This window comes from Pleurodeles waltl, chromosome 8 (assembly GCF_031143425.1).
Source record: "Pleurodeles waltl isolate 20211129_DDA chromosome 8, aPleWal1.hap1.20221129, whole genome shotgun sequence".
Classification (NCBI taxonomy): domain Eukaryota; kingdom Metazoa; phylum Chordata; class Amphibia; order Caudata; family Salamandridae; genus Pleurodeles; species Pleurodeles waltl.
In genome coordinates this window covers 412,178,258-412,200,894 of record NC_090447.1, presented here as the reverse complement: position 1 = coordinate 412,200,894, position 22,637 = coordinate 412,178,258, and the positions used below count along the sequence as shown (strand labels likewise).

The 22,637-nt window shown below is 44.4% G+C and overlaps 1 protein-coding gene across 1 annotated transcript in view; it reads right to left on the bottom strand.

The window, feature by feature from the left end:
* The window catches only part of LOC138249990 (gamma-aminobutyric acid receptor subunit gamma-3), a 1,617,745-nt gene that overhangs the window by 1,417,092 nt on the left and 178,016 nt on the right, over window positions 1–22,637 (bottom strand). The window contains exon 2 of the mRNA XM_069204280.1: window positions 5,718–5,800. Coding sequence (XP_069060381.1) covers window positions 5,718–5,800 — 83 coding nt within the window. The remainder of the gene's footprint in view (window positions 1–5,717; window positions 5,801–22,637) is intronic.

The following is a 22,637-nucleotide window of genomic DNA, read 5'->3' as shown; positions in this document are numbered from 1 at the left end:
CATACCAACAACTATAGAAGAGGTCTGTGATCAGTCCTAAGAATAAACGGTAGACTCCACAGAAAGAACTTAAAATTGTGTGTCGCCCAGGTACAAAATACCAATGCCTTGCACTCTATAACTGAATATTTTTCTTCAGCACCTTTCAAGGAGCATGAGGTAAAAGTCTCTACCTTTCCTTCACAATCCTTCATCTGTGACAACATTTCACCAAATTCCCTTAAGCTGGCGTCAGTCATTAGAAAAGTTGTTTCCATCACATCAAAATGGCCTAAAGTAGGCATTTTTGCAATTTCTCTCATCACAAGTTTAAAAGCCTCCTACACCTATTCTGTCCACTCAAAAGGATCTCCCCTTTTTCAGCTGTAACCTGATGGGCTACACAATACTGGCAAAGTTCTTGATAAATTTGGAGTAATACTCCACCATGCCTAAAAATTACCTGATCTGATCTTTGTTGGACGAGGACGGCACCTCAATAATGGAGTTTGTCAATTCAATGTTGGTACTAATTCCTTCACCCTAACTGGTGTGAGCTAAATACTCAACTGACCCTATCCCAAATTTGCACTTTTCCTTTTTCAAGGTCAGTCCTTTGACTCTCAACCTGATTAACAACTGCCTCAAAACCATGTAATGCTCCTGCTTATCTTTCCCATATACCAGGATATCCACCTCGAAATGCATCACTGATTTGATGCCCTTCAATACCAACTTCATCAGCCTTTGGAAGGCGGGCATCATGCTCTTTGCATCCCATCACAGAAGATTATGTTCACTGATAGGTTGCTGCAGGCACATGTGACGATCAGGGGTAATCATTCAGTGTGAGATGGCACATGCAATGCTGGACGACTCACAGAACACTGGCAAGTGGCCAATACACGCACAACAATCAAACAAAGCAGTGAGGCCTTGAATGTGCTTGCACTGCTGTCAGGTTGCTGTTACAGTCTGTTAACAGCCATGACTAATCAGTTAATAACCTTTCAATCTCGCAACGACAAAGACCCAATTAGCATAACAAAATTCTCCTTAAAGAAAGTTCCATTGTCATCAATTACATACGTTTTTCCTTAGAGTTCTTTAGTCATGTGATTGGCTTTAGACTTCGTCATTTATATGGTGTATCCAGAGGCGTATTGGAGGCAAAATCCTGCCCCTTGCCGGTCACCTCATAGTCAATGTTAAGTTAAACGCTGGACAAAAATGCGTAGTCAACATATTTATTTCACCAACAGAGACACAGTCTTTCAGCTTCCTTCTCCTCCAACAGCCCTCTCCACCTCCTCAACATTCCACCATTACCAAGGTGTCCTTGGAACGTTACTAGTGGAATACCTGATCGATGATATTCCAAGAATAAGTTACAACAATATGGAGTAAGACAAAGCAGCACAAGTTACTGTGTTTCCTTACTGTTCGCCAGGGAGACGATCCATTGGTGTTGTGATTGGTTTTCCCATGCAAAACCCATGGGTTTGATGCTGCCCCAGATCTACTTAATCATGTAAACCTGGGGAAGCACAAAAATCTTACGCCTACTCAGGAGGTGTATGAGGACAAATGTTTGTATTCCTCCTCAAATCTCCCTCTTACCATGTGCGCTGGATCTGGATTGATTTGTGTGGGAAGGTGCCCCTTCCTGCAAAAACAAAATCCTGCATGCATCGTAGACACCCTTGCACCATGGTGCAATGGCGCCTGCGTTGGCGCGAGGCAGGTAATTGTACACCAGCGCAGGGAGAAAGGACAGGAATGTACTGTGTTGAATAAATATGGTGCATGCCTGAACTTTCACATTGGAGTAGGGCAGAGCAGCAAGCAGACTTGTGGTGCTGCCCTTCACCAGTTCCCCAGAAATAAGCCTCATATAGCTTAATTTAGGATATGGACAAATGAGGAAGGCCATGACAAATATATCACCACAGTATAGTAGCTACAGTAAAAATATGCATGAATGCTAACTCATTGATAGTACATTCCCCAAATAATGGCATATAAGTCATAAAAGTTACAGGGTATCAGAAACGTCACAGCTGAGACATCAGTTTCCGAATCAGACATTGCAAGAAAATACAGGGAGAGAGAATGCAAAACAGAGAGATCGTCAGCTTGAGCAGGATATCTCACATCTAACTGTCAATTATGGTTGATTTGCTTGAAACATGATTTGACGAATACAGCTAATTTTAGTGGCCAGCCCCATTCTCTGTCACAACTGAACATTCCACACACGCACAATAAAGGACAGCAGACACTTGTCTCCCTCAGGCTAGAACTGTGCACTATCTTCCTCAAGCTAGAGCTGTGCATTTCAATAACATATTGACTTTATGCTGTGACAGCTAGCGCATAGGATATACCTGCATTTCCTTTCTATCCGGGTATACGTTCCATGGCTCAAAGTTCTCAATTTTTTTTAACTGCTTACACCGCACATTACAATACATCAAAAAGGCCAGAACTGAAATATTCAGTGGCAGCTCCTCTTCAATGGCGTGGGAGTGTTCCCCTACTGGCTCAGAGCCAGCAGCTGAAAAATAAAACAATATGTCAGCTGAAAAATAAAACAATATATTACTATTGTTTTATTTTTCAGCTGCTGGCTCACCCAGCCTGTGCAGAGAGGGGTGGGGCTGGGCCATGGGAGGGGGAGTAAGTGCACTTAACTGCGCATGTCTGTTTGGCCAGCTGCTCTCGGCCAGTCAAATAGGCATGCACAGTTAGGTTTCTTCAAAAGCTGGGTTGGAGAAACAGCACAGACTCCCTTTGCCTGAGCAAGAGGTAAACCAGCCTGCTCAGGCCAATACCCATGCTACTCTCATGCTTGGCAACAGCATAAGAGCAGTGCAGGGATTACACAGGGAGTCTTTGATGCTGTCCCAGTCACTGCTGGGACCAGGAAGCAGAGGAGCGCGAGGCAGCTGACAGCACCAGGTAAGTGTTTTCTTTTTTATTATAACCCCCACACACTCCACCGTGCATTCCCGCCCATGCTCACCCCACACCCTCTCCACCCCGCCCATCACTTTTAATTTGTGTCAGCTGCAGCTGGAAATAATTCAACAGTTTAGGCAACAAATGCAGCTTTTCGCTGGCATTAAGAACTTTCATAGGAAAAATAACAATAGAATGGCACCATAATATTAAAAATAACACTGAATAATAACAATATGAATTAAATGGAAAAATGACTTATTCACCTGATTAGAATTAAAAACGAAGACACAGCCAATTTTTGTCACACCCAGTTCCGTGCTTATGTTTAAGGAACTGCCATCCATGAACCATGTACATATTACCTGAACTTATGTTAATTCATACAGAAACACGCAATTGAATCTTGCAAATAATACATTGATACGAGCAACTACAAAACATGACATTCATGGTAAAAACTCTGTATTTTCATACTATGCCTTTGGTTGTGAGTCAGCTGATGCATTGATAAGAACAACTACAAAACATGACATTCTTGTTAAAAATGCTGTATTTTCATGCTATTCCTTCGGCTGTGAGTCAGCACATGCTGCACAATTAATGTTCTGTATTGCAGAATCAGTTTAGCTTTGAATGCCCTGAAAAACTGCTTGAGATCACGGCGTAGGTTATTGCCACCAACAATGAAAGTTGTAAAGTGAACATAAAACGCAGACTCCTCTCAACATTAGAACTGAGACCTATGCCTCCACTAAATTATGTTATGCTTAAGGGTCAACAGAGAAACCTTATTCTCTAATACATTGCTGGGTGATAAACGTGGCTCCATAAAGAGTTATGCTATGAAAAAGTATAACACATAAATACATTAAGGTTTCGTTATGACATTTTATGAGTTGGCATTCTAGGAGTCGGCATTATCATCTTAATACATAAATCTAAAAGCACCCAAGAAGCATTAAAACATCCATGTGTAGTTGTGCACCTTGTGCACAACATTTGTCCAAAATCAACTCTGCTTTAAGTAACAGCCATCTGGTTAGTAGTATAGATGTACTGTAGCAAACATGAATATTAAAATACAAAAAATTATGTTACACTAGAAAAACCTATAATTAAAGTTTTTGCTTTCGACTGAAATTTGAAACACAATCGCTGCTCTCTGATATTCACTGTATAAGAATCATTTAAAGTGTGTTTCTAAATTCCTGATGAGTAGTTGGTTAACATTTGTTAGGGTTTTTACCATATTCTGTAAATACCACTATCCCAGGGTAAAGGTAAATATATCCTAGTCTGAGTTTTCAAAAAGAAAGTGAGACCTAAAAAGCAGAATCTTTTTAACACACCAAATTTTCTCAGTTTTTTCCTCTTTTTCTGTTTTTTTCCACATAAATTTTAGCAGGTTTGGCCCCCACAATTTTAGAGACAAAACCTGCGAGGGTATAATATTTAACACACAACACATATGGCCATATTTAATCGTGGAGCCATATTTATGAAAAAGTGACGGAGTTCAAAGCAGCAAGTCACAGTGTCACAGGGAAAGGGCAGGAATGCGCTGGCAGCCTGGTGCCAAAGCAGACACCCTTGCACCATGGTGCAAGGATGCCTGTGTTGCATGCAGGATTGGTTTTATGCGGGAAGGTGCCTCTTCCTGCACAAAAAGAAATTCAGAGAGGAAGTAACAAGAAGAAATCAAGACATTTCTCCTTGTTACACCTCCCTCATTCCCTGGTTTAAAACGTCCTGTAATTCTGGGAATGTGCCAAAATCCATGAGAGTTGTGTGGGAAAACCCACACAACACCCATGGAACGCCTTACCAGGGCAGAGTAAAGCAACGCAATGATTTTTCTGCAATACGTTACTCGCGATTTATAAAACCACACTTAAGGTGGCCTTGCGTGGCTTCATAAATCTGCCTGAGGAATTGCATCGCTTTTGCATCATGTATCGTAAATATGGCCCATAATTCTGATCCATGCGCAAACTCTTCTTTGTACAGGGATCAGAATTCAGACCTTAAAGTGTTATGCAGTTCTAGGAAGAAACAATAGGGCCCAAATTCTGAAAGGTGTCACACAGCACAGTGCAGCAGCCAAAAATGCTGCGCTACATGATAAGGAGAGAGCAGGACAGTGCCATATTCAAACAGAAGTGGCACTCTTCTCCCGTCTCCCGTAGCACCGGCCCTGATATCACCTCCTCTGCGTCATGCACACACTTCAGCCACATAGTGCTACGGTGTGTGCGTAAGTCTAGCACAGGTTTTCCTGTACAAAATACTCTGCCTAGAGAAGTGGAAATGATTTTCCTACTGTGTATGTGTGCAGTACAGTGCAGCACACATGCAAAGTCAGAAAGCTAAGGAGAAATACAAAAAACTCTGTTTAACACCTGCTTTTCAGCTGCATAAACTTTTGCCGCTAAACCCTTTCTTCTGATGTTTTAGAAAAGAGTTTAGAGCCAAAAAGCATGGGTGGTGGCACAGGTACATCCATGTACCACCCATGTAACTCCCCCTTGATGCAAAGAAATGCAAAGCAAAGTTTGGGCTGCTTTGTGTTACTTTGCCACCCAAACTAATGCAAATACTAATTTTGTTGGTTGCAAATCCTAAAAATAGTTTAGCATTACAAAAGTAACACTGGCTTGATGCTAAGCCTTTGAGAATCTGCGCCCACATTTGGTATTTTATGTCAGCAGAATAACAGAAACAAATCTTAACTAAAAAAGGTACACAGCCTAAACATACACTGGAGAGCGACTTACAACTGGAGAATATAAGAGGGCAGGAGTGTTCATCCATTGGAAAGTTGTGTAGCTGCAGCTGGCATTCTGCATTGATGGTAAGCCTGTAGGGAGACATCAAATGATTACATGGTCAGATATGGACGAACTGAAATATATGATCAGTGAGGCAGATTTTCTAACTACCCTTTTCACATGACATGAGACTTAAAGTGTGTGACAGAGTTGCTTCCTCTGTGAAAAAGAGTGCACGGTGCAACAGAATCCTATTACCAAAGTGACTTATGCCTGCATTTTTCAGACGTTTGCTGTAAAACTCAATTTGACTAGAAGCACGTTCATCACACATGGGAAAATAAGTAGCAAAGAAAATTGTTTCATATTACCGAGCTTGCATATTCTGGAGAGAAATTTTAACAAGTGATTTCTTTGCTGTAATTCAAAACTATTGCATCCCCTCGTATAGAATGCTCAGTGGTGCACAGAATCTCATTGCAACGGATGAAGTGTAAAGTATCAAATATCGGATTAAGTTTACCAAACTGTATGTAGTCAGAATATTAGAGATTCTGTGACCAACCAAACATGAGAGAGCGGCTGTAGGCTTTGGTAAGTAAGGTCTAGGAACACATAGGCAACTTGCTGCACAATTTGTGGGCCTTTGTACCTTAATACACAGTGTCCTTTGTGAGTGAATGGATGATTTATTGACAGTTAATTAAAACCCAATTACTGTATACAAATGTAATAAACCGTTTTATTGCTTAATTGAATTACACAAACGTTCAAGCATGGTAAAAATTGATCTTGGATTTATTTGTGCAATTTTCGTAATAATAATGTAATCCTGTTAATAGGCAATTTAACTGGTATAGTTTCCGCCTACCTCATATTGTTTTTCTAAGCATTTTGATATAGCATTCATTGCTTCGAAAACGCGGCTGAATAAAGCGCTGCCTGAGCTATTAAAAACAAGCGTCTACTACATCGTTGCAAGTTAGTAATTTTAGGGTGTACAGGGCTGGCGATAGAAACTTCCTTCAGATCTCTAGAACAGTTGACCAGCAGCATACAAATGAGCTAGGCTCTCGTTTTTGTAGACCCAAAAACGACATTGTGTACTCAAACTCTTAAATTTCCAAAATTGGGAACCTTCTCCTAAGTCAAATCAGCTGTGAGTGGTGATCTGGCATATCTGTCACTCTCTAACCTCAGCTGTCGTGGTGAAGATCTAAATGTTATGTTATGATAAGTGTAATTGTAAAGCACGCATCTCACCCAATATCCTGGTGCTGGTCTAAGTACGTCCAGGCCAAAATCTGTACAGTTATGTTAGCTACAATATGCTGATATTTCAATTTTTACTCCAGATCAGAGGATGACACTAGAAAACTGCTCTGGTCTGACTGAACATGAAAAGCAAAGATTTAGACTCAGGCTAGACAAATTATTTTTAATTACTTGGAATGGATATTTAAATCCAATGGAACCTTTACTACTGGATTTGCATTTGGTTCCCAAGATTTAACAACAAAAGAAAAGAAGGTGAGAGGGACGATCACTTGTATCTCTCCCCTGTCCTGTACCAAATTACATATACTATAGTCCAGGCATGTGCAATCACAAGAGAGGCCCCTGCCATGCTTTCACAGTGGCACCTTGTTCAAAAGCAGCCATCAAGAAAACACTACAGACTACATCTCTAATGAAGGCAGGTTCTTATTAAACACTGAAGGCGTAGGCGGAGAATATGGCCTTAGATTTCTTGTCATCCACTACTTTCCATGTCACGGCAGTGGCACCCATGTTGTAAGAAATTGGGTTTACTGTTTGAGAGGAGAGGAATCCTACTCAAGCAGGAATCACAATCCTTGTATGGGTGAAGTCATAATCAAACCTCAATTTAACTGGTGCTCAAGCCCCTTGTAGCTTGGAACAGAGTACTCAGGCTTAACTTAGAGGCAATGTGTAAAGCATGTGTGCAATACTTCAAACAGTATTAGACTGAAATCATGATACACAAATGATCCCACAGCAAATTTAGAAAAATAGAATAATTTTAAATAAATAAGTCAGGATCAAAATGACAAAACTTCAGTCAGTAGAAACATAGATATGCAAGTTTAAGGATTGCAGTGAACTAGTACCAAAAAGCATAAAGTGTGAACTGTGGACATCTGATCGTGCTGGTCTGAGACAAAGTCACAAGTTCAGGCCAACCACAATAGAGCGCGGGCCAGCTACAGGGACACAGCAGGACCCACTGAACAAGAGTACCTTAAATGTTAGTTGCAGAATGTTGCGAGGTACTGCATCAAGGATACATCATGCAGCTGAGGCAATACAAGGTCGAAGTTGGAGATGCAAGGTGCTGCGTTGTTCTTGAGGAGGTCATCGATGAGGGAAGCTTGTGATGTGAAGTCCTGCATCGAGGATGAGCCATGCACCCGCTTGTTACAAGAGACTATGAGGCTTGCAAGGTGAAGTTCTTCATCGTCATCAGGGCTGCCATTGAAGAAAAGCTAGCGATGTGAGGGCATGAGTCTGGGATGCATAACACAGCAGAAGTTCCAATGAGGCTGTGGGCTATGAAATTGATGTGGTGACTTTGTGCTGGAAGACTCCTCAGAGCAGATGCATTGGTTCTGCTTGGGGCAGCAGAAGAGATGCATTGATCCTGCTGAATCCATAGATGGGCTGGCAGAGCACCATTAGGCCCACTTCCAAGGGTCGAAGACTGGAGGGGCACCTCTTGGCAGGGAAGAACTTGCAGTTGCACAGTCCAGGTGCTGGTTACAAGAGAGTAGTCTTTGGAGTCACTCTAGTGATTCTAGGTACAGGCAGCAGGTCAGCACAGCAGGCATCAGTCCTCAGGGCAGCAGAGTGGTAGTCTTTACAGCAGCACCACAGCCCTTCCTGGCACAGTCTTCCACAGGTCCAAGAGTGCAATGAAGAGTTGGTGTCTGAGGCCCAATATTTTTACCTGGTGCCTTCTTCCAAATGGGAGCAACTTCTAGAAGATTCCCTTTGGAGTGCTCAGGTTTCCTGCCTCCCCTCCTCTGACTCCAGTCTAACTACAGGGGGTATGCAATCCTTTGAGTGAAGGCAGAACACAGAGAGCTCAGGTGTGAGTGGGGCAGTGCTTAACTCCGCCCTCCTATGCTGGCTGTGATGGCCCATCCAGGCACACCTAAGTGCTCTGTTGTGTGTGACTGTCTAAGAGGAATACAGAAACACCAACTGTCAACTACACTTAGTCATGTGACCCAGAGACAGGCTGCAAGCACTAAATGGTTAAGGCAGGAAAATGCCAACTTTATAAAGGTGTCATTTTCAAAATTCCACTTTATTATAAAAGAGGATTTTTCATTACAATTCCAAAGATAACAAACATGAAATTTACAGCTTATTAAATGTAATAAGGCAACTCTGATGTTATCCTATGTGAGAAGTAGGCCTTAGAGCAGTGAAAAGGGAATGTAGGAGTATTCTTCTAACAGGACATGTAAATATATGTTATACTTTGTAAATACATTGTACCCTGCCCGCTTTGCTGTTTCGTGCCTCCTCTACGGGTGTCATATATGTATTAAAAAGGTGGTTTTGAGCCTGGCAAAAAGTTTATTGTACCAATTCTGCCCTATTTTAAGGAGTGAGCACATGCTCTTTCCCAAGGGTTAGCAGTAGTAAAGTGCATAGTGTCCCAAGACTAACAAAAATGAGATCAGGTAAAGATGGAGGAGTGAATCAAAAAGGTTTGGGAGAAGATCACCCCATGTGCTTATGGGTTCTGCAGTAGATACCAACTGCATCTTGTACAACATCAAAAAATCAACACGCATTTTGTAATTATCTCCATTCCTGCTGGTCCCAGAATTGTTGCGAGGGTGCTCCTGACTGCAGAATTTATTTGATATTTACTTGTGCTTTTCAAAGCTTCTGGCACCCTTACTTACTCCTCCACTATATGAGTTAGACAGTTAGGGCCTGGACCTGCTCTACTGTCCACCCCTGGTGTTCTTATGATGCAAGGTATTTTTGGCAGCAGCATCATGTAGTTTCCATGCAGACTTCTCCCCCTTCCAGAACTCCCCAAGCACCCAAGATGTCAAACTCTTCTGGGGTAACTGTGTGTCCAGCAGGAGCCTGTAGAACTAATTTCTGTGGCACTCACAAACAGGACCAGTCCACAGAAGCTCAATGGGAACCCCTTCCTTTAGGGTCCTCATCAAATCCACCCTCTATTCATCCTTATACAGGGAGCAAGAAGCACTTGCTCTGGATAGGGAGACCACCAAAAGATCAAGAATACAACACTGGATTGGTTCTCAATACTTCAGGCAGGGGTTAATCTGCCTACAGCCTCCTGTGCCCCAGGATAGAACCTACCCTAGCAGAGCATCATCTTTACCAGGCTGCCTTTGCACAATTAACAGGCTGTGCACAATGGTACTCTCACATGCATTGCACAAACGCTTGCAGACATGCGTGTGCACAGGTGTTCAAATGTTGCAGGCCAATGCCCCTTACCCTAGCTGTGCTGCAGTGGCCTTATCTTATAAAGCTGACACTGACGATAAGCACACTCAGTTCAATTATCATGAAAGTACCACGTGTGAGACCCAGGTAGACAGAGTAATCCACAGTAAAGGTCCCTAAACCAGGTGATCTAAGCTGAAAAATCCTGGTGGAGCAAATGGACTGAACCCATTTTGTTACATATGCTACCGCCAGCTGAAATTACAGGAAGAACTAGTCATTTCTCATGGATACACTTGCCTAGACAACTATAACAAGTGACAGAGGGTTCTGACCAGACACACTATTCCCTAATTGTCCGCAACTGAGGAGAACTTACACTGGTCTTCCTATAGTAAGGCAATCTACCTACCTCAACCATTAGGATATGTTTTTCCCACAGGAAACGTAGACTGCACTAAGAACCCTTTTGGTTCTTTTTTAGATGCATCCAGGACACTAGAAGGCAGAATTATGAAATGTGGCATTGCACCTAGTGCAGCACCACTTTTCTTGCGCCCCTTAGCACTCCCTAATGACACCATGTGTGCACTGTATTTAAAATACGGCGCACCATGGCGGTAGTCAGGGGGACTAGTGTCATAAGCTAGTCTTGTGCTCTGCAGGATTAGCATAAAAAATTATGACCCCAATCCTGCAAAGCACCCAGAGGCCCAATGTAACCAATGGGAGCCTCTTTTTAACGCCTGCTCTTAGCAGGTGTTAAAAAATGCCAATGAAAATGACACAAAGAAATCTCATAGACTTATTTGCGCCATTTTTTCGGCCCTCCTCTAGCACCGGAATGCATGCCCCTGCAAACATTATGTCTGCATAGGCATAATGTGGCACAAGAGTTTGCAAAGTGACGCAATGCAAGCATTGCGCCACTTTGTTAAATATGGTGCAGAGTTTTTGACCTACTAATGCCACATTACCCTAAAAAAATGGCGCTAGTCCCACATAAATCTGGGCCTAAGCCTCTGTATGGCCTGAGCAGGTCTAGGCCCACCCTTGCCTGGGCCACACAACACTGCACCCACCACACTCTCTCTGGCAAAGCTTCAGTATCTCAGCACTGACACCTCCACAACAGACAGCAACAACCTGTTCCAGGAGTCACTGGCTGTTCTCCCTCTGGAGATACACAACCTAGCACCCTCAACCCTCCTGGTCCATACACCCTAAAGATGGATATGCAGGCCTCCCGCAGGGCTTGCGATCCTCACCCACAGCACTTACTCTAGAGTTCATAGCTGCCACCACTGCTGTGGAATGAGTACAATCCACTCACAAATCCAGGTAGTCTCCCAACAGAGAAGCACCTGCCCTTTGCCTGGGTCCCAGATGAGATACTAGAGTCCAGCTATATGACGCCAGTGGTCAAGCTAAAGTCACCAACCACCACGCTGAAAGTGTCAGGAAAGCTGAGGTCTCTTGTCAGTCGAACATGCAGCACATGCCTGTTAGGTAGCTCCACACTGGAACCCCTGCCCATGTCCCCAACTCTAGGAACACTCAGTCCCCTCTGGGCCATAGAAAGGCTCAAGTCTCGAACAGGAGAACCAGGTCTTCCTTCTGCTGGCTCCACCAGTGGGGACCAACCCAGGAACCTAAATCTCTCTGTCCTCCATGGCGAGGACAGGGTCAATATGCCTTACTCAAGGGCCCTGCAGAGTCTTAGGAAGACTAATGCCTCCCCTAGGAAAAACTGACAATCTCTTCTCTCAGCAGCTCCAACCACATGAACTACCCTAGGAACTTAAATCCTCCTGTTCGGCACAGCGACAACAGGGTCTATGCCCCCCACCCTAGGAATTCTCAAAAGCCTTTCATGTCTCTCAAAGGAAACATCCCAGGAACCTAGATCCCTGTCTTCCATGGGAATAGGGTTTAAGTCCCCAGCCCAAGGATTTTCAATCCCTGTGGGGTCCATTAGGAGTGTTTCTGGACCTCGGGTCAGTTCACCTGACACCCACCCACAACAGACAGCTCTTCAGCCTCCCAGCAGTCAAGTTAGAGGCCAAATTAAGTCCCTAAAAGTGTCTTTGTGAGCAGGTGACCCTGTAGCCATATACTGGTACATTCTACCTAATGGGCGTCTGTCTCAAAATGTGTACACCTAACTTCATCCACTAGAATTCTGCTCAGCAAAGTCCTCCATGCACCTGGCCTTATGAAACCTCACAGCAAATGTCCCTAGCAGAAGTGTCAAACACCAACCCAGACTGATGCACGGAATCCCCACCTACGCACTTGGTTGTGCCACTATGGCAGCATCTGTCGTCTGCACAGTCATGCTAAAGGTTGCACCCGAGTCTGCTGCACCTAAAGTGCATCAGGCAGGAGAACGCTGAGAAAAAGACTCTGCAGCCTATCCTTCTGACAGCTTGGAGCAACAAACACTAACAGACCTGCTTCCCTAACTCCAGGCTGAAGCTCAGGGTCCCTTCACTTAAGAAAGGCCCCACCTTGTCACCTGGATCGGTCACAGTGGGCTCACTCACCACCTGCAAACCCTCCATCTACAGGGCCTCTGTCTCCTGTCCTGGAGTCTGACACCACAGGACTTACTTGATTAGACAACCAGCCGTACATCACCACAGTCACCACCTCACGTTCAGTAAAAACAGTCTTTAGGATGACATACTTTGCCTACCCTACCCTGACACCTGAGGGTCCATCATTATCCCATCTCAGGAATCAAGGTAGCCCACCACCCCCTCCCTGTTCTCCTCAGGGTCAGTAACTAGTTGATCTGGAGAGACTAGGGCACTAAATACACCCTAGGTCTCTTCAGGAACTACCGCTAAACCTCCTACCTTGGGAACCCTTACCTTACTGGGCTACCCCCCACTATAGGCCACTCTTGAACAGTTCCCCCCCCAACAAAATCCATGCAGATCTTGGGAACGACAACTTTTTCTCACCTCCACCAATGAAGGGAAAATTCCTTGGGGACTGCTACACCTTCCTAGATAGAACACTGATGGGGGTCTCTACCGCTAGGGACAACCCCGTCCCACGTTTCCAATTGTTTTGGCCTGTGCAAATGGTGGGAAAATCACTGGTAAAAGAATAGCTTACTGTGAGCTCCTGCTCAGGAAATCAGCTTTGTACATGTCAAGCATGAGAATTTGCTGGAGCCCCAAATCACCTCCTACAACCCAAACCTTCATATCGTTCTATGGTGTTGGTACCTGTCACAGTCACTAAACCTTTAGAGAAGCACGCTCCTTACAAAGGTTTAGTGTCCATACTGATGGGGTTCAAAGGATACTATTGCCTGGAACCCCCTCTTGGAAACAGTTCTGTGAAAGCCCACTCCTCCATCACATCATATCATAATGTAAACATGCCAAAATAAACACAGTTAATACGTCAACCAACCATTAATACTTTCATGTGATACGTATGTGCGCAGAGGCTTTATTTTTCCACATCCTGCGTGCAAAAAAACATTCCTTTGAACCCCGTTCAGAGCCTTGCACTCTTGTAGTTGCACATTAATGCATAGATAATCTGTGGAAAAACAGAATTTATAAAATGTTATCAATGCATACCAGAACAGCTCGATCCCAGTACTGAATACCCATGTAAATAATTGGGTTATTTATTGTGCAGGATGAGAGGCCTGTGCAAGTAATAGGTCCGCATTTTTCTCTCTATGAGGAACTAAGTACCCGTTGTTGCATTTAACTCTCTCAGGGTGGTGAAGCAGAGCAATACATGGCCTTCTCAGGGGAGGTGTTATGGCTAGTAAAGCCATCTGCTGGCATACAATACCAACACTCAATAATGATTGTCCAGTAAGTTATATATTTTTGAAAAATGAAAACTACTTTTATAACACATACACTACTAAATACTAAGCATTAGATCACAAGCATATACATGGGGTTGATAAAAAATACCTTGGGCAACATTCTTGAATCACATTTGACTCCCAGTGAGTTGCAAACCCATGATTACTGGCGCCCATTCTGCAGGGTAATCTACAACATTTGTGCTCTCACCCTCCTGTTTTCTGGACCCTGTTTCGTGGCCTTTTAGGACTCTGCACACATTACCACTGATAGCCAGTGCTAAAGTGCTCCTGCTCTCTCTTTAAAACCTAGTAGCAATTGGTATACTTACTGTGCCTGTAAGTTCCTAGTAAATTGGTTCTACCTGTGCCTAGAGCCTGTAAAGTAAATGCTACTAGTGATCCTACAAAAAGAACAGGGGATGGACGGAATGCTGAACAATGCAAACATTCACCCCCAGTCACAAATTAGATGCTAAAGTGCTGTTCAGCAGAAACACTGCGGGCATATTAATACTCTGTTTGCGCCGGAATTGCGTCGTTTTTTTTTACGCAATTCCGACGCAAAACTAACTCCATATTTATACTTTGGTGTTAGACGTGTCTAGCGCCAAAGTCCATGGAGTTTGCGTAATTTTTTAGCGTGGACACCTACTTTGCGTTAATGATATGCAAGGTAGGCGTTCCCGTCTAAAAAAATGACTCCGAGGCATGTGCGCCGTATTTACACTCCCGGGCAAAATTCACACCCGGGAGTGGGCGGGTCAAAAAAAATGACGTACGAACGCTTTTGCGCCGTTTTTTTGCGCCTGGACAAGGCAGGCGTTAAGGGACCTGTGGGCTCGGAAGGAGCCCAGAGGTGCCCTCCCATGCCCCCAGGGACACCCCCTGTCACCCTTGCCCACCCCAGGAGGACACCCAAGGATGGAGGGACCCATCCCAGGGACATTAAGGTAAGTTCTGGTATGTATATATATATTTTTTTTTGTGGCATAGGGGGGCCTAATTTGTGCCCCCTACATGCCACTATGCCCAATGACCATGCCCAGGGGACAGAAGTCCCCTGGGCATGGCCATTGGGCAAGGGGGCATGACTCTTGTCTTTGCTAAGACCGGAGTCATTTCTATGGGGGTTGGGAGTCGAAAAAAATGGCGCAAATCGGGATGAGGCGAAAAATTTGCCTCAGCCTAACTTGCCCCATTTTTTTACGCCCAAGCTCCATATCCCCCTATGCCGGCGCTGCCTGGTGTACGTCGTTTTTTTTCACGCACACCAGGCAGCGCCGGCGGCTAACGCCGGCTAACGTCATTGAATAAATACGGCGCCCGCATGGCGCTTCAGAATGGCGTTAGCCGGCGCTAATTTTTTTGACGATGGCCCTGCATCTCCTCCATTTCATGGACAGAACCGTTGTTTCTCTGCTGTTGTGTGGATAGAACCAGCACTTTGCTTTCTGAACCAGCACTGTGGTGCTTTCTTTGGTATAAGATCCCTGCAATCTGGACAGCAACAGTCTCTATGCCGATGCCAAACTCTGCATCACAGATACTGCGCTCTTCGGAATCAGTGCATCACCTCGATGTCAATGCGGCCTGCACCCGAACTTCATTGCATCTCAGCTCCTACACATTGCCACCACTGTGTGGGAAACTTCGATGCATCTCCTCGACTGTGTGGGGAAAATCCATGTATCTCCTCGATGTCATGGTTCAGAACCAGCGCAAAGCTCCTGCACTGGGATTTTAAGGAACTAGGTCCCAGCATGGCCAAAGGGGTACTGTCATTGTCTCACACTCCATTGCAGTCGCCCTGAACTTTTGACTTGGTCCAGGTCTGGTGTGACCAGATAGCCAGTACTACTCAGAAACATAGGGCAGAAACCAGCACACCATATGTTGGAACTGTGATGTCTACGCCCATGTACAAACTCATAAAGTTACTGACTTAATACGTGTTGCTGACAGTCAGATTTCATGTAAAAACAGACATTCAGCTCTGTTCTGCAACCGCAGAGAATCAAGCATAGGTTCCTCATACAGTCATCAGCCTTTTTTCTCCTTCTGAGGCATAAGACCTCTTTTTAGCAGGTAGGTAGAAGAGGGTCTGTAGCATCAGATATATATTTAAAATGGGAGCCTAACTATAATGTCACTGTAACCTTTGTTTTTTTAAGTGAATATCTATGTTTTTTAAATTCTATTTTCTAACTATATGTCCCTGTAACATTTGTTTTTTTCGTGAATTTCTATGTTTTCTTTTAATGTAAAATAATTTCATTACTATACGTTAATCCAATCACAGGCGCGCAAGGCCTTTGTGCATAGTAGGAGTAGGCCAGACCCTGCGGCCAACCAGCTATGACTACCCAACACCATGCATAACCGTGATTGGCCGCAGGGCCTGGCACACACACAAATATATATTCTACTGGTAGTCACCAGTAGGTATTTATAGTTATGACCATGTTCCCATAGAAAAAGCATTTTATGACTTGCCTATATCTTTGATGCCATTTGGAACATCTTCATGAAAATTTCCAAAAAAGAGTGTTCCAGAGAATCATGTGCATGGGAAAAGTGTGTTTCACATTACAATTCCCATAGGGATTTTGAACACAACTATAGTCCGAACTTCTGGACGAATTACACCAAATTTTGCAGAAACTTAGTTTTGGTCCAAAAAGAAGCTTTCTTGTTGTTTGGTGTAAATCCATTCAGTAGTTTTTTTGAGATATTAAAAGAAAAATAAATATAGATTTCTATAGGCGAGAAGACTTCACAAACCCTCCCGATCCAGTGCTAGCATCTGATTGGCTGCCAACACTTCAAATAGGAAGTGTTGGCAGCCATCTTGGGACTTGACTTCAACCGAGTCCCAAAAACAAACATAAAAAAAGAAGAAAAGGGCCAGATTTTGGACACCCTAACCCCTAAGCCCTGGTGTTGGGCCCCCAAAGGGAACACCATAGGGCAAAAAGCAATGTTTTTTTTAAACTTTTTGCTGCAGATTTGTGTAGGGGTCATGAATCTGCAGTAAAATATATTTTTTAAAAGGACAGTCTCACACACTTGTTTTAATAAACCCCACAGGTGGGCCAGGTCATGGAGCATGTAAAAATAAAGAGGGGGCGAACTTGACCACCTCCTTGGCCTATTTATGCTTTATGGACCGCCACCTCCCTGGGGCTTCAGCTTAATGGTATGTGAGGGACACCTTCCCCCCACCTGTGCCCGGGACCACCACCTCCCTGGGACAAAATGGTTTAAATTATAATTGGGGGGTCCTGTGGACCCTCACATGCCTCAGGGACTGCCACCTCCCTATGCCTGTTTTGATTATATGCAGGGGGTGTGTATCCCCCGTGGCCTCAGGAGCTGCCACTTCCGCAGGGCTAACTTTCAATGAATGTGTGGGGGCAGTGTGGCCCCTCCACAGCCCAGTGGACTGCCATCTCCTCAGAGCAAACAATAACTTACATGCAGGGGACTACATGGTCCCTGCAGCCCTTGGGACTGCCGCACCCCTGTGGCTAACTTGAATGAATGTGGGATGGGGCCATGTGCCCCCCCCAGCCCTGGAGCCACCGCCTCCCCGAGGCTGATATAAAAGAATGGACGGGGTCTGTTGAGGACCCCCAGCCCTGGGGACCACTACCTCACCGGGGAAAATACAACATTGAAGGGGAGGCTGTGTGGACCCCCCCCTCAAGGAGCCATAGATGGCACTGGGGACCACCGCCCACAATGACGTCTCCTGCTATGTCCCATGGTGCCCACCACAGGACATAGCTGTTTGCGATGATTTGGTGGGATCTTTGACAGCTCCCACCAAGCCAGAGCAAACATTCTGCTTCCAGCCAGTGAGAGTTGCCAAACAGTTCTAGCTTGCTGGGAGCTAAGGTTTCCTCTGTTTCCCTGCTTGCGGCCCCACTCCCCACTCCCCACCCAAAAAATATATATATTATAAGGCTGGGCCCTAGGGCATTGGTCTCCTGGGGCCAAAATAAGCTGGACAAAGGGGCAGCATGGCCCCCAACCAATGTTAAGGCTGGTTGACAAGGGATGGGGTCCCCAGGGCCAAAATCAGTCCCCTTATTTATTATTCACTTTTTAGTAAACTTATATTGTAAATTTATATTGGGTGTCCTAGAAACCCCATAATTTATGTTTGTTATAAGGAGAGTGGGGTGCACAGCACCCCTCTCTGAGTTATTTCAGGCCCCAGGGATCCAATCCCAGAGCTGTCTATTTTTAATGGGGGAAGAGGCATGTGTCCCCCTCCTTGAGCCACTATGGGCCCCGGGGACCCAATTCCCTTGGGCTCATTTTAGATAAAGTGGCAGGAGCATGTAGTCTCCCTCTCCGAGCCATGGCAGCCTCAGGGATCCCATCCCCTAGAGCACATGGTAAATGCCAAGTTGCCCACTTGGGGCACCCACAAAACACTATGTTTGAGGCAATGAGGGAGGTACTAGGGACTCATGGCCCCAGTCGGCCTCCCAGACAACATCATACTGGGTGCTGCTGCGAGCCAGCACCTTTCTTTTGATGGCCAAGAGCAGCATATTTCTTCTGCTCCTGCTGTGTTGGATCAAAGTTGAGTTCCCTGCCTGGGAGAGTGCAGGCAGGGTATGCCCACACTTTCCCATGCAGCGAACCACAGTGTCTTGGGGTGGGCTTCCAGGGACACTGTCTAGTAGCAAGACCTGGAAGTTGAGGTACCTGGGGTGGATACCATAAAAGAGAGGGGCATGCACCACACTCCCCTTTTTGAAGATATTTGGGATGGAGACCCCACTCACTCCCCCTCTGAAAAGTTTTAAATAAAGACCCCTGGCCTGGCCCACCCCAAGTGTCAAAATATTAATATTTTAAATGCCAGTGAGCATTTTGTTTATTTATTTATTTTAAACTTTGAACCTGTCGGAGTCCCATGGGACTCCAGCGGGATTGTGGATTTGTTTTTTTTTAAATGTTTACTTTTTCACCAGAGTGGTCTCTCTGGGACCACCACACAAGGCCTATAGTGCCATGGTATCCCTATTCTGCACCAAAATATTTTCACTACACTCAGGACAGTGGACTAAGTGCCTGATTTAGATATTGGTGGCATTACCACCAATGCGCCACGGTGGTGGTACCAAGTACTCCATTAAGCTGATGGCGGTCCACCTGCTGTATTTAGATGTGTTGGAGCTGAGCCAAAGACTACCACGATGGTGTGCTCTTCCGAGCTGTCAAGCCGGTGGGTTTCTGCCAACCATATTTAGATGTCACAGTCCTGCAGGCAGTGTTCTGGTGGCCGATTGCTAATGGAGGGAGACTGTCAGTGGACCCAATGAACATCGTGCAATGGCAGTAGATATGAAATAGAGGTAGGTCACACACGCACATTGTACCTTAGCCATATCTGTCCCCCGGCACAACACACTACGCAACACACCACATACACATAATTATCCATTGCCATTTCACCAGAACACAACACAAACATGTCAGAAACACACATTGCCATACATTCATCACATAACACACACACATCATTGACACTGCACTCACACAGCACAACCACAACAACACAACCACACACTCATCTACACAAACACACTCATACACAAGCACAACTACACACATCACACAACACTCACCTGAATGTGACTCACAGCAAAACAACACACAACCAAACACCACAATGATATTGGTCCCACATGCAAGCAGCACACATACAAACGCAACCACATCACACACTCTGGCTCCTTCTTCCTCAAACATCCAATTGCATCACACACACACATACACGAAAAGACTCACATACACAACTCATAGCACAGCATCAAAGGTACAGGCCCCCTCGCAATGTGCACACATGGACATAGTGGGTGGATGTGAATGCACTTTCACTGTAGTGCCAGCATTCATTTGCCAATGGATACTGACACCACAATGCCAGTTATGTATGTGTGTGATATCTGTCGAGTACCAGTGTATCCCCATCCATGTCCCACCCAAATCTGTCCCTGACATATGCATGGCACAGTAATTCAAAAATTGACTGTGACTTGTATATGACTGCAGTGCCCATATGTGGTGCCCACAGAACGTACCCAGCCAATGTGGATTACCTACTGTGGAGCCCTGCTACAGGGGGTTATGCTTTGTCTGTGGTCCAGAGGCAGCAGTGATGGAAAGTGTTATCCAGTTGCGTCCAGTTGGTAATGGAAGTGAAAGCACAGGAAAAGATAGGTATTCAACACCTCCCCCCCAATCCGTCAACTCAGGTATGGCGGTCGGAAAGGCACAGTGGGCTTAGCGGTAAGGCACATCCCAATATGGTTGTAGGGAAAGGTGGCTGGAGTCCCTCCGCTAACCCCTCTATCCAATCCCTCTGTCGAGGCGGCTGGGGAATCCTTGTGGAGTTGCTGGGTCTCAGGCATCTTTTGCCTATGATTACGACAACATGTAAATTGGACGGGCAGACCGTGAAGGCGGTGGAAGAGTTTTCTATCGGAAAACCAGCAGCGGGACAAGTTACTCTCAAAATCTAAATCAGGACCAAAGCCCCCAAGTCCTGTAGTGGCTGCCAGCAACATTTTTCCTCATGTTGTAGGCAGCCAATCAGAGCACTCACTCCTGCAGGACCCTTACTCTTATAGGAGCAACATGCCCATGGGATTAAAAAAAAGACCCAAATAGGCAAATCATAATGTTCTAGTATTTTAAACTGGGCCTGAAGGACTCTTGCAAGAGTCCCTCGAACAAAACCGTCCAAAATACAAATATTTTTTAACCTGATTTTCTCAAAAACTACTCAATGGGTTTACACCAAATCGCAAAAAGCAGGGTTTCCGGACCAAGGTCTAGCTTCCTGCCAAACATGATGTTATTCTATTCAGCAGTTTGTGCTGTAGCACTGTTGAAAAAAAAATCTCAAGGCAAAATGCAATGTGATTTCAGATTTTGGGACCCACCACCCTCCAATCTTCTGAGTGCCTTTGTTACATCACAACACTCTAACCATAGTTGCAAAATGCTGACATTTGGTGGGATGTTCCATCATTCTTCAAATAGCATGCATATTTGAATGAATAAAGTTGCAAAAATGAAATATTATAATCTCAAAATCTATACTCTGATAGTCCTATACCTTCATTTAAAAAATACAAAGTGTACAATTTTTCTAAAATTCAACAGAACTGCAGTTTATAAATTTTAGAGCCCAGTGTTTGATAGAATGAACAGCAGAAAGCCTCTTGTTACTTGTAAAATGTGGGTAACCTTTATTCCATTTTACACACTTAGGAGAGCATTTACAAGCAGAATCCTCTTAATAGCCTGAATAAGAGTTATTATAAGGACACAAATTACTTTGGGGACACACGTAAGTAATTGGATCATGTTGCATTCAAATTCCTCCTATGAAACAAATAAGGCAAACTGGTCCACATCAGAAAATCAATGAAGTGGAGCTGAAGATAGAGTACAAAATAAAAGCCATTTTAAAGCATGGGCAAATTTTGAATTTGCAGAGCGGTCTCACCCCTGGTAAAATGACGAGGACAGGCAGACGTCTTACCATAATAAGCTTAAATTTAAAACAGATTATGTTTCTATGATTAAACTGATTTAATACAGCCACCAGCATTACTTCAGGTCTTTCATTAAAAAACATTTTTTCTGTTGTATGTCTCCTTCATTACTTCATCTTACCTCTTCTGCCTCACCCCTCTCTGTTTACCTCTCTTTCTGCCTCATCTATGTTTACCTCACCTCTCTCTATCACACCTGTCCGATCTCTCCCTCAATACACTTTCCAAACCATCTCTTTATCACCTCTACATCATCACATCTCTCTCTAGCATGTTACCCTATTATATGCTCTATAATATCTCTCCTCCCTCTCTCACTACGTCATCCCTCTCTTTACACATCACTGCACTGTGTCATTCTCATCACTTTCTCATCCATCTACTTCACCACTCACTGCACTTCATCTCTCCATCTACCCCTCAGTCTATGTCACCATCTCTCCACTGAATCATTTCTCTCTGCCTGACCTCTTTCTCTCTTCTTATATAACCTTTCCATTAATCTCAATCTGTATACACTGCCTCACCTCTCCACTTCTCCTTTTTCTTTTTCTCTACTTCGTCCTTGTAGAAAAGTCTTTCTTTTTGCCTTGGTCACCACCAAACATTTGGACAGATGCTGGTGGTTACTAACTCTTGGCTATACCCTGGGTACTGCTTACCTGTCGCTGGGCCAGTGCTCTGTGTAAAGTGGATATGCAAATTAGACTAATTATAAATGGCAATATTAACCTGCCTATACATCCTTAGTATATGGTAGGGTATGTAGGTTTAGGGACCCCAGCATAGGTATAACACCCATAGGTGCACTGCTGAGGTGCCCAGTGTCATTTTAAAGGCAGGCCTGCCTTGCTGGCTGCTTTTAAACTAAAGTTTCATGCAAATTCGACTTTGGAATTAAAAGTACTTTCAAATTATTAAACTACCTTGTTTTTACATATATGTCACCCCTAAGGTGTGCCATAGGTGCCCCTAGGGTTGGGTGCCATGTAACTATAAGCAGGGACTTTATAAAAATAGTTTTATAAGTCT